Here is a 12,069-nt window from a genome sequence, read left to right as displayed (position 1 = left end):
ATCTTTTAGGTAACTATCAGTCAGGACGGCATTTAGATGCACAGGATAACTCATTCTGTCAGGTCATGCATTTCCTAAGCTGGACAAATGCAATGAGCTGGATCTTTTGAGTTGAACCCTGGAGTCTAAACTTTGCTGATACTGGCCAGACACTCCTCAGTCCTAAACAGTAAAAGCTGGAATTTGTTTCCATGTCATCATTTTTCTTCTAAATATTATTACTCCTGTCAAGTTTATGGAACAAGAAAGTCCATGAATCAGGTTCACAATGTGTATGATTTGCACAGTGCTCCCCAGAGGTTTTGCTCAAACTGCTAACTACTGAATCTCAAAAGATCTTAACACCTATATGGCATTACTGTTGTTACATTCCACAGCAGTGTCCTTGTTGCTGTGCATAAATTTAGCTCTAAGTGCATTGCATGCTTAAGTGGCACAGGCTTCTGGCCCTGTAGCAGGAGTTAGTAATAAGCCCCTCGAATCTGCTGATAATAGTTGTTTTAGAAGCAGAGTCTTCTGGTCTATCATCATCTACATAAGGATTCTTTTTAAAATCTGAATATGTTTTCTTAAAGGGCGTGAGGACACCAGTCTTACAGCTCTCTGCAATGCAAGAAGGTGATTACACTTACCAGCTAATAGTGACAGATTCTGCTGGGCACCAGTCCACTGCAGAGGTCACTGTGATAGTCCAGCCAGGTAAGCTGCCTTTAGCTGCTTTTGCCACTTCCATTCTAACCCCCGTCAGTCTGCCAACAGATCGTTGTCAATTGTTGTCAATAGATCTTACGGTAGCTTGGTGCTGCTTTCAGAAAACAAGCTGCTCTAATTTAGGACCATTCTTGGCTGGTGTATTGCTAGTAAATGAACAAAAGAAAGTTCCTAGGAATATTGCCTTTCTAGGCTGTTCTCTTATTTTATACAATGTAGTCTAATTGATGTTATCCCACCATAATGGCAGGATTTTATTTGTAAGCAGCTGTCTCTGCTCACGGTGCTAGGTTGTGTGACAGGAGCAGGAAAGGTGGAGTAGTACTTGGAGAAGGAGAGCAAAAATCAGAACTCCTAGATTTCATTCTCATTTTACTGAAGATGTGTGAATGAAACACTGGGCTGAACTCTTTAACTGCTTTCAGTGTCACTTTCTCAGAGTACAAGGTTGAGATAGGGGGCAAGAAATATACTAGGGATCATGGAGAAAATTCTCGATACTGGGGTCTTAAGCTCCACCTTTTATGGCATGTGTATGAAAAATATTGCATCCTTTTCCAGAGAACAATAAGCCGCCAAAGGCAGATGCTGGTCCAGATAAAGAATTAACTCTTCCTGTGGACAGCACCACTCTAGATGGCAGCAAGAGCACAGATGACCAGAAGATAGTCTCCTTTCTTTGGGAAAAAACACGGTGTGTATCATCTTCCAGACTGTTCTTATGCAAGTATCTGGGTCGTTCATTTAAACCAAGACACACCCACGCATACCTCCCTCATGTCAAATCCTGGTCACGTTGGGCCTGACAAGCTTTACCAGTGACTAGAATGAGACAAGGATTTATGTTTAGTTGGAGAGAGGTGGAGTTGTGTTTGAGCATTAGAAGTAGCTCTGCTTTCATCTCCAGGCCCGATTCCCATTCTCAGCATGGTTGTGGCTTGTAAAGGAGACCGTGTTCGGTTCACAGCAGCGTAATGTGGTCTTGGTCTTATGAAGAGACTGACTCTTGTAATCAAACAACAGCAGGGCCTTCTAACTCGATGCTCTTGCAGTTTGTTTGAATGAGGTAGCATTCCTCTCTTCTCATTGTCATGCTTCCTTTCAGACTCTAGATTCCCTGAAGTGCTTTAGGGAATTCAGGAAAAAGCCTATGGGCAACTTGCAGTAGCTTTTTCTGTTTGCTAATGCAAATTCTGTGCAAAGCTCTTATAAATGAAGGAACTATTTTTGCTCTATACCTTTTCTTAAAGAAATTGGCTTATTGTGCAGTTCATGAGCCAATTTTGCTGAAAGTACTACTTAAATGCTGGTATTGGTGCTCCTCTCATTTAAAAACAACCAAAACACTAAACCACTGGAAATAGTTTTGTTCTGATTGCTGCACTTATTCTTTTGATTATCTTGCTGTAACTGGAGAAAATAATTTTGCTTTTTATCATGGACTCTGTATTTCCAGGCAGCTGTCTGTTTGTGTCCCCATAAGCTCTGCGTGAGCCTTCTGTGTGTTTGTGTGAGTTTGGTGTGAGCCTAGCTCCCGTGGTCTGTGCAAAGTTTAAAGTGATCCTCTTGTGCTTTGGTTAGGGGCCCAGATGGTGTCAAGCTGGAGAACGCCAACAGCAGCATTGCCACTGTAAGAGGCCTTCAGGTTGGGACATACGAGTTTACTCTGACAGTTAAAGATGAGAGGAACTTGCAGAGCCAAAGCTCAGTTAACGTCATTGTCAAGGAAGGTACGTCCAGCCGTGAGCAGGGATGGGTGAGGCACGGGTTGTCTCTGAGCAATTCAGCAAAACCTGTGTTCAGGTACACAACAGGAGTAAGGAATGGGTGAAAATAACGTGGGTAGCACTGAAATGGCCTTAAGTCAGGGATTTACCCTTTTCTGGAGAAACAGTGTCTTCAGCTGAGTCCTGGGGTACGCAATTCCCCCTCTCTTCCCCCTGGGCTAGATAGATCTCTACTGTAACCCAGAAATCCCTAATGCAGTGTTTTTTTGATTGGGCGTTATCAGATTTTTCTCCAACTGCTTTCTTCTCTGTTTGCTTAGAGATAAACAAGCCACCAGTTGCAAAGATTGCTGGTAATGTTGTCATCACCTTGCCCACAAATACAGCTGAGTTGGATGGATTGAAGTCCTCTGATGATAAGGGAATTGTCAGCTACTTGTGGACCCGGGATGAGGGGAGCCCTGCAGCTGGGGTGAGGTTTCTTGCTTTTAAATGGCAATTGCAGCATCACAAAAGTCAGTGCAAGGTAGCATTGACAGCTCCAGAGGAAATGTAAAGCTCATTGTTGCACCTTGTAGTGATATCCTTAAATATAATGATCTATCATGCTAGTTTGATCCTTTGTTTGCTGATCCTTCCTTTTTTTTTTGCTCTGCCTTCCAGGAAGTCTTGAATAATTCAGACCATCATCCTGTCCTTCTCCTGTCCAATCTAGTAGAAGGGACGTACACATTCCACCTCAGAGTAACAGATGCCAAAGGAGAGAGTGATGTGGAAAGGACCACAGTGGAAGTCAAACCTGGTGAGTCTGTACCAGGTTTCGTGCTGTACCACGTAGTGCACTAGCAAGCCCTCTGTCTGGGTAAAGTGTACTGAGATCAAAATGTGTAGTCTAGTCCAGCTCCAAACTGTAAAAGTCAAAAGTTTTGCTGGATGTGATGGTATTTTCATTTGGTTCATGGGGACTGGCTCTTGCTGCTTGCTGTTACCTGTGGAAGTCAGACTTTCATCCCTTCCTGCAGTGTGTTTCTGTAATGTGTTCAAAGCAGAAACATTCTGGAAAAATACTAGAAACCTAACTCGTACCCAGACGGTCAAATAGAAGTTATAAAGATTTTTATTACCTACATTCTCACTAGATCCTAGGAAAAACAACCTTGTGGAGATAATTCTGGATGTTAATGTCAGCCAGCTGACTGAGAGGCAGAAGGGTATGTTCATCCGACAAATCGGTGTTCTGCTGGGCGTCCTCGACTCGGACATTACTGTGCAGAAGATCCAGCCATACACTGAGCAAAGGTAGGGTCTGTCTGTGAGCGTACGTGGAGGGGGATTGCTTGAGGGTTTAGTAAACCAAGGGCTGTTTTCTCTTAGGAAGCAGAATGGACAACCAAAACACAGGGGGATGTTGCTTAACATTGATATTCCTGCTTGCTTGGGTCAGAGGTGTGTTGCCAGGCAGGTCCTGGGTGTCCTCCCCTCTGGAGGTGGTCCAGTGTCCTCTGAAACCGTTTGCTGCTGCTAATGTCTTTGTCCCCCAAATCTGTAAAGTAAGAGCTAATCTTACTTGTTTTTGAAAATTGTGAAGACTGAGGGACGTTTTACACCAGCAGTTTATAACTGGAGAAATAACGTGGCTTGATAGAGGAGTGGTGTGGTGAAATGCTGGTGCCCCACCAGAGGTGATGGTGTAGTGATCCCTGCATGCCAACTTTGTAGTTTCACTTTAGCTTTACTGCCTACATGACTGCTTCAACTTAACGCAAAATAAAATGTTGAAAACCAATGTAAGTTTTTTGTTTGAAGAGATAAGGAAAACTTGGGTTTGACTGCTATTTAGCTTAAAATAAACTACAGCTGGTCTCTTCTAAACAAGTGGAGGTTTGCTTATAGGCAGGGCTGTAGGCTAGGGTCGTGTTGCCTGCCTGGAGAGTGTTGCTCAGCTCCAAGTACAGTAACCAGCAAGTCACACAAGGGTTAGTTCAGCCCAGCTGGATCCTGGCCATGCTCCTTTGGCATGAAAGGACCAGATCAAGTTCAGCTTTCCGCTCTGTACAAATGGCTGGTCTGGGAAATTCACTGTTCTGTGGAAAACTTCAGCAACTGGCACTATAGCGTTGTCACAGCAACTGCTGCACACAGCTCCGTACCAACAGCAGTCCATCGTCACTGTAGGTGTGTTTGAGGATGCCTGAACATGCATGTGAGTGGCATGGCAATGAGCTTATCAAGGGCAGAGTGGTAATCTGTTGAAATATGTGCAATATTGCACTTAATTTTTACTAAAAGTGGAGTAGTTTTAAGGTAGATAAAGCACTGAAAAAGCTTTAAGGGATATGATTGAAGTCATGCAGCAAATCAGCAATAAATCTGCAGTTATACTTTACACTTTCCTGAGTTCAGTAATGTATAGATTCCTTCGTGTCCATGTTGCCTGCTGTAGCAGTAAAATCAGAATTCATTGTCCGTGCAAACCTAAGGAGCTCAGAACAGAAGAGCTAGCACTTTCAGTTGTAATGTACCTTTCCATCTCTGCCACGGCCAGGCCGGATGCCACTGTTCTTCATGGAGTAAGGCAAGTCAGGGATTCTTGTAATTAATGTTTTGTCTGTTTATATGTTTGTTAACTAGACAGAAGAGTGGGCAGTGTTATAAAAGAGCAGAGATTATTTTCTGGCAGATGGCTTAAAGATCCCATTTTTGCCTCAGCTATCAAAGTAACTTGTACTGTTTAAAAAACATCTTTTACCCCCAGCTGCTGTGTTGGTTTTTCCCCGCCCCCCCACATACTTTGAGGGCTTCATTAATATCCTGTTGACTCATAGGCGGTGATAAATTACTCGCTGGTGGTAATAAACCTGAAACATCCATGCATCCTTCTGTGAATCTGAAGGATACACAGGGCTCTGCAAGGCTAGCAAGCCTAGGGGAGCAAGTTCTTCTATCATAAAGTTAATGCCATAAAAGATGCAGAATACAGTAATCCTCTACACCTGTGCTTTTTTCTGGCTATAACACTTCTTGCATTTAAACTAAGCTTTGCAAAAGACTCTGAACCTTCACTGTGTTCTCTGATGCGGGAGCTCCATGCTGAGCGGTTAAATGAGCCCCAAGTCTGGCATGTAGTAAGGTCTTAGGATCCCACAGGGAAGGAGGGAGGAGACTGTGAAAATGGCAGGACCTTAAAGTATGGGGGTGTGCATGCTTAGCATGAAAATGCAAAGATGTGCTTGATGAGTAAACCATTAGCAAACTCAAGAACAGTCCAGCCCTAGCGTTGAAAATATGGGTGGATCAGATGTCCTGAAGGGTTTTCTACTGTGTGACCAGGTCCGTTACTGCTTTCAAGATGGAACCAGATATGTAGTCCTCAAATAAATCTGGGATTCTGAATAAGCCTCTCTAATGGCAGACTGGGGAGAATGGTTCTCTACCTGATGTTTGGAGAAGCAACAGATAATAATTTTTGTCTGACTTGCAGCACGAAGATGGTGTTTTTTGTACAGAACCAGCCTCCCCATCAGATATTCAAAGGACGAGAGGTGGCCTGGACGTTAAAAAATGAACTACGGAAACAACAGTCAGACTTCCTCATCTTCCGGGCATTAGAAATTAACACAGTCAGTAAGTAAGAGTTTACAATAAGTAAGTACAAAAACTGTGGTACATGCTAACATCTTTTCCCTTTTCAGATGCCTGCCAGAATAAGGACTTTCACACGTGCTAAAAACACCTGCGTGTACACACACGTACACTCACTCCAGTAGCTTTCCTAAGTTAGGAAATGAGAAACACAAAAATAAGTCTGTTAGACTATACATTAATCAGTTATTTACCAATTGATTCTGTCTATTTGCTGTTCGGCCTCTTATAAATGGTTACCGGTAATGTTGCTAGGAAGATAAGAATTGACAAAATCAAAAGCAGATACATACTTAAAAAACTAAAATATAATGTTAATGAAAGACAGCCAATGAAATGAGTGTCATACTGAAAACAATAAAACTGCAGATCTTGGTAGCTGTGAATAGTCATTTCCTCTGCAGCACATAACCTCACTCTAAAGGAAATGTTTCCCTTCTATCATTTTTTTTACAACTTTATATTAGCACTGTTTTTCTTTTACAAACTCCATCCTGTGTGGATCGTTGGCTGATCAGTAGATATTTTAAACTAGAATTATGTAAAGTAATTATTTTCATGGCTTCTTGATCTTATGATTTCATGGCCTTCAGAAGCCACTTTTCAGTTGTTTGGTCCCTTTTAAAGGATCTACTTGTTTCTTGCCTGTCTCACAGGCTGGGTTTGAATTTGAAAATCAAAACCTTTTTTTAAAAACATGTGCTTAACACACAGACAAATTCCGTAACTTTGGTGTCAAAGTCATGATTTATTAGGTAGAATTTTCTTAGCATGTTATGTGTGTTATATTAGCAAAGTGGAAATTTTGAGTTTGGCATGAGGCCTGGGTGCTTATGTTTGCAGTTCTTGCTGCTTGCAATTATGGCTAAGCTACGAATGAGCTACAGAGCAACTAGATTCGTTAGAGCCTACAGGGTTGGCTGTTTTGAACTACATTGTGTGTGTGTGTATATATATATATATATATATATAAAACTATATTTTTGCCTCACGTGCAAGTCATTTAGTTCACCTGGCTGTTTTTTTTTGGTCCCTAGCATGTCAGCTGAACTGCTCTGAGCATGGACGCTGTGACTCCTTCACCAAGCGTTGCATCTGTGATCCCTTCTGGATGGAGAACTTCATCAGGGTGCAGATGGGGGATGGCGAAAGCAACTGTGGTACGTGCAGCCTCCCTGGGATTGTTTGTTTGGAAAGCAAACAGTGTTTGAAACCCAGGGTAGGCAGAGTAACAGGTACCTGCTTTCTCCCGGTATCTCTGACTTGAAGCTCACACGAGGAGATAGTCCCTGCCCTGGTCTCACTACACGTACCTTCTAGGCAGGTGGTATTTGATGGGGAAGCAACTCCTCTTTAGATCCTTTTGGTGAACACTCACGAAGTGTTGAGTCCATTTGTAATGTATAAATCCCACCTCTTTTCTGTCGTGCCCCTACAGAGGCTTTCCTGCCACAGGAAAGCAAATTGTATAAATGGGCACACATTGAAAAATGCCCTTGTGCGGCGGGTCCGCACGCTGGATCTCAAGCCTCTGGCTTCCGTAGGTGAGTTAGCGGTACTGTCAGTGATGGCTGCGAGCCTCTGATTCTGCAGAGGGTCAGGCCTTTCTCTTTCTTTCCCAAGAATAGTCATCTAAAGCGCACACTGTCAACTGTATGAGGTGCCAAAACATCTTTATCTCTGGGGTGTTTTGCTTTCAGAGTGGAGTGTGCTGTATGTGATCATTGCATCTTTCGTCATTGTGGTTGCCTTTGGAATCTTATCCTGGATGGTGATCTGCTGTTGCAAGAGGTGGGACTGAGGCCATAACCCCCACTGTATCAGTGCTTCAGAGCCAAGTAGCTGCTTTAAGAGGTGAAAGATAAACCCGTCGTCCCAGCAGGTCATCTGCTTAGCCCTGGGATGTTAGTGTTTGCCACTTAGTGTTTCAGGTGAAACATTGAAGTCCTAGGACTTTGGGTTCAGTTAAGAAGCAAGATTTGGATTAACCTATAAAAGTGCAACTAAAGCAATGCTTTTAATGTTTTGCTTTATGATATGAACATAATCTGAAATAAGCAAGTACTCTAGCTTTGAAGATCAGAGTTGTTTTTTCTTCTGGCTTCTTTAGAAAGGACCTGCCTCTTAATTCCTTTTCTTCCCCTTTAGACGAAAAGGAAAATCCAAAAGAAAAAGCAAATACAAGATTTTGGATGCAACGGATCAAGAAAGCCTGGAGTTAAAACCAAATCCCAAAGCAGGTAAAACGTGAGAGGGAAGAGCTCATATTTCCAGAATGCTGACTAAAGAACAGTCTTCCTCAGTGGACTTAAAATCACAGAGTGAAACAAACATGATAGTAGGCACTGACAGAAAAGTCTCAGAAGATCTAAGAGCTTGTTTCAGGTCTGTGTGCAGGGTATTTAGTAACTTAGGTCTAGTGGTTTAGAAACTGGGGCTGGAACTGGCCTGGGCCTGATGTCTCCACCTTGTATCACAGTAGTAGTAAGTGGATGTGTGTAAGCTGGGCAGGTTTGCCTGATCCAGGAAGCCCAAAACTGGGTCTTGACTAAACTTCTCTTGTTCTGAAGTTTTCTGCTGGGTTCTGGTAGCTTGCTTCTTGCCATTATGCAATTCCTTGCCCGTGCTTTGCAGCAAAGCATGAACTCAGTGTCACTAAGCGTCTCACTAAACTGATTGACTTTGGCCAGTAAGCAAAGGGACATCTGAAAGCAACCTGAAAATACTCACGGACTGGAGAGAGTGATGTTTATTTCTGCCCCCCTACTCTCCCACCCCAAATGACTTGTTCATAAATTTATTCATTCTTGCCCTTGTGAGCATCAGGCTCGAAGTTTCGTGTTTTAGCTAATGCTCTAATTTCTCCAGGAAGTAGACACCTTAGGAGGGGGACCCATGAAGTCCTCAGTGCTCCGTGTGGCTACAAGCCTGTTGGCTTGTTCCAGAAAGGCAATAATTTGTCTTCAGTGTTCTTAGCCAGCATTTTCCTTGCCCGCATTGCTGTCCTCGAGAGTGCTTGTCAGGTGTTTTGCAAAGATCATTGGGTTATTTCAGGCAGGAGCATTTTTGCTGCGATTGTATCAGATACCTGACCCGAGCTGTGGTCACCTGCTGACTGTCCAGGAAAGGAGGGAAATGTGGGAAAGTACGTGCAAAGCGCAGCCCTGCCGAATGCTGGGGAGCACTTCAGCCGCTGAAATACATGTCTGAAATGAGTGTGCATCCTGGTTTTGTTTAGAGGAGGAGTTATTTTAACTGTGCATGGAGAACAGTCCCTGATCCTTGTTTGCTAGTGGAAGATAACTGCTCATCCTAGTATTATCCCATTTAATGGTTTTCCAGCAAAGTGAACAGTGCCCAGCAGCAGCATTGGAGGGCATTGCAGCGACAGAGCTAATCAGGCAATTCCCCCGAGAACTGGGCTGTCCCAACTGCACAAGTACGGATACCCTTGAAGAAAAACTGGATGTTTTCTCCTCCCTCAGCACCCAACTCCGCTTTAATCTGGCCATCTGTCACCTCGCACAGAAGAGCCCCACTCTTAAATAAAGGGCTCGTTGTTCTGCAGTCTAGCAAATGTGCCTCAACCATTTGCTGTCTGGTAACTAAACTCATCATGCTTCTTCTGAGGCTGGCTGCTGACTAAAGTCTTTTTTTCCCTGCTAGATATGTCCAGGGAGCATTCCGCTAACAGAGGAAATGTTGCATTTCTCCATTAAGGCAAAGCTAAATTTAAATATTTCCTCTGCTGACAATATCAGTAAAAGTCTCTCTCCTGTCCTTGCACATTAATCTAAATTCAGCCTGCTAATTTATCTCTCTTCCCTTGCAGGCAAGAGAAGCAGAGATGAGAGTAGGGAGAGTAGTAAGTGCGGTGATCTCCCACCCACCTGCATATTCTCTTTACTATAGCCGTTAAGCCCTCAGAGTTTTTTAGGCAGTGCCCCAAGCAAGGTCAGGGAGACAAAGCTCCCACGTGTACTCACAGCCCCTTCTGGTAACATACTTTTGCTTTCCTACCTGTTTGTTGTGCTTTGCACTATCTTGAAGAGTCGTCGTGACCTCTGTCACAATCTGAAACAGGATCGCTTTGGCATTTGAGGGAATAAGTGACACACACAGGAAAGTCTGATTAGGCTGCTCCTTCGACATGACAGGAAAAGGAGACTTAGAGGGAATGGAGTAAGGCGAGGTTATTGACCAGTATTAAAAGTATTTTTAACCTGGGAATCTCTCTCCTTCAAAGGCAGCAGACAGAAAGCCCAGGTCCTCAACACTAGTCTGATGCATTCAGAGTCTGAACTGGACAGCGATGAAGCAATCTTCACGTGGCCTGACCGTGAAAAAGGGAAGCTGCTCCGTAGCCAGAACGGCTCCTTGCGCAATGGACAAGTGATGCTCAAACCCAAGAACCAGAGGGAGGAAATTCTATAGCTGCCCTCAGGCGGCCGTGTGCTGGAGTTCAGTGGGAAACGCCACTCCCATCCCTATCCTACAAGGGCCTTCGGAGGCCAGTTTGATTAGGACAACGCTGCTAACTCATTTCACAGAAAATAACTTTGTTTTTGTGGGTTTCTTTTCATTCAGTTAAAACTGGTTGTACTTGAATTTGAACTTCAAGGGAAATCAAAGGGAGGAGAAGGCAACTGTGAACCCTGGGCAAAGCATTGGAAAAGGACAGAGCCGGCATCTGGAGAGCAGGAGAGAACCACTTGGAGCAACTGTGAATGTACAGGACCCTCCTAGCCCACCTCAGACTGCAGTGGAGGAAACACCCATGGACTCAATTGCCTTGGGAGCTCCTCGGAGAAGGAAGGTCAAGACTGTGCTCAGGGCTCCCTTCAGGCTCCAGTAGCCTACCACAGGCTACTTTTGCTGTCCAGCAGCTTTCTTCTCTCTTACTCCCACCTTCCCTAATGGTTTAAGCACTATTTTAATTTAGACTTGTCCTTTCACATGCACTTGGCTGCTTTTGGAGTGTAGAGGAGAGGAAATCTAAACACTATGGGCACGCTTCATCAGCTTGCAGGTAGGAGAGGGTTTTGTAGCTGTTGTAAATTACTATCAGGCTGCTCTTGTTTGGGAGTGTTGATGACAAGGTGCCTGTTCAGATGTGGAAAGCTGACCTGCCTGTGGTAATCGGCTGGGGCTAGGAGACCCCCTCCTGCAGCAAGCTGTTCTGGGTACCAGAGCTGGGAGGGGACACCCACCTTTGGTACCTGTCTAATGTCTGGCTTAATTCCAAAGCTGTGAGATGTTGTTCAGTGGCCCCAGCACCTTCGGCTGGTCACTAAGCCGTCCGTGAGTCTGGACGTTAACCATATCTCAGTTACAAAACACTATATATAGTGGGGTTTGGTTTGGTTATTTGTTGGTTTGTTTTTGGGTTTTTTTCCTTAAAATTTGCACAGCCCAGGCAAATGGGGGTTGCTATCTTCAGTTCCCAGCAGCCGGCTGCTGCTTCTTCTGGCTTGCAGCTTAGTGGCCTCATGTTGTTACGGCTGAAGAGCGCTGCGTGCTCCTGACGCGGCGTGAAGCATGCACTTGGTGTCCTTTAGTAGGTGGAAAAGGGAACTGCTGTTACCCGAGGGCATCGTGTGGGCAGTGCCAGCAGCAAGCAGCTGCGTGTCTGCTGCCTGCGCGCTGGGAGGCAGGTGTGTGGCAGGCCGACCCTGTACCTGCTCCTTCATCTCACTGTGCTGCTTGCAGCAGTTGCACCCCTGTCCTTGAGCAAAAATCAGCTTCTTGCCGGCATGAAGGATGCCACTGCTCCTCTGTGGATGGATGAGCAGTTTATTGCCTTTCTTTGTGTTTAATTTAAAAAAAACTGGAAACTTGTTTCATTGGCGCTTTTATTTTTTTGAGCTATGAAAGCCAAAAGGCTTTAACTTCCTTGGTTGTATTTATATTGCTGCACTACTGATTTGTGTTGAGCTAGATGAAGATTAAACACTATTGAATGCGAGGGAATGTTCCCTCGCTGAATGTA

The 12,069-nt window shown here is 44.2% G+C and overlaps 1 protein-coding gene across 2 annotated transcripts in view; it reads left to right on the top strand.

Moving 5' to 3' along the window:
- Positions 1-12,069, top strand: part of KIAA0319L (KIAA0319 like) — a 34,354-nt gene extending 22,285 nt beyond the window's left edge. The window contains exons 11-21 of one of the 2 annotated variants that reach the window (XM_080379809.1): positions 576-699; positions 1,273-1,405; positions 2,293-2,441; positions 2,759-2,910; positions 3,102-3,240; positions 3,578-3,737; positions 5,920-6,062; positions 7,118-7,240; positions 7,781-7,871; positions 8,229-8,320; positions 10,327-12,069. In XM_080379809.1, coding sequence (XP_080235935.1) covers positions 576-699; positions 1,273-1,405; positions 2,293-2,441; positions 2,759-2,910; positions 3,102-3,240; positions 3,578-3,737; positions 5,920-6,062; positions 7,118-7,240; positions 7,781-7,871; positions 8,229-8,320; positions 10,327-10,514 — 1,494 coding nt within the window. In that variant the 3' untranslated portion in view covers positions 10,515-12,069. The remainder of the gene's footprint in view (positions 1-575; positions 700-1,272; positions 1,406-2,292; positions 2,442-2,758; positions 2,911-3,101; positions 3,241-3,577; positions 3,738-5,919; positions 6,063-7,117; positions 7,241-7,780; positions 7,872-8,228; positions 8,321-10,326) is intronic. The other variant, XM_080379810.1, reaches the window with a different exon arrangement.

This window comes from Falco punctatus, assembly GCF_963210335.1.
Source record: "Falco punctatus genome assembly, chromosome: 3".
In the NCBI taxonomy this organism is placed as follows: Eukaryota; Metazoa; Chordata; class Aves; order Falconiformes; family Falconidae; genus Falco; species Falco punctatus.
Note: the sequence above shows the minus strand (reverse complement) of the source record. Positions and strands in the feature narration are given on the sequence as shown.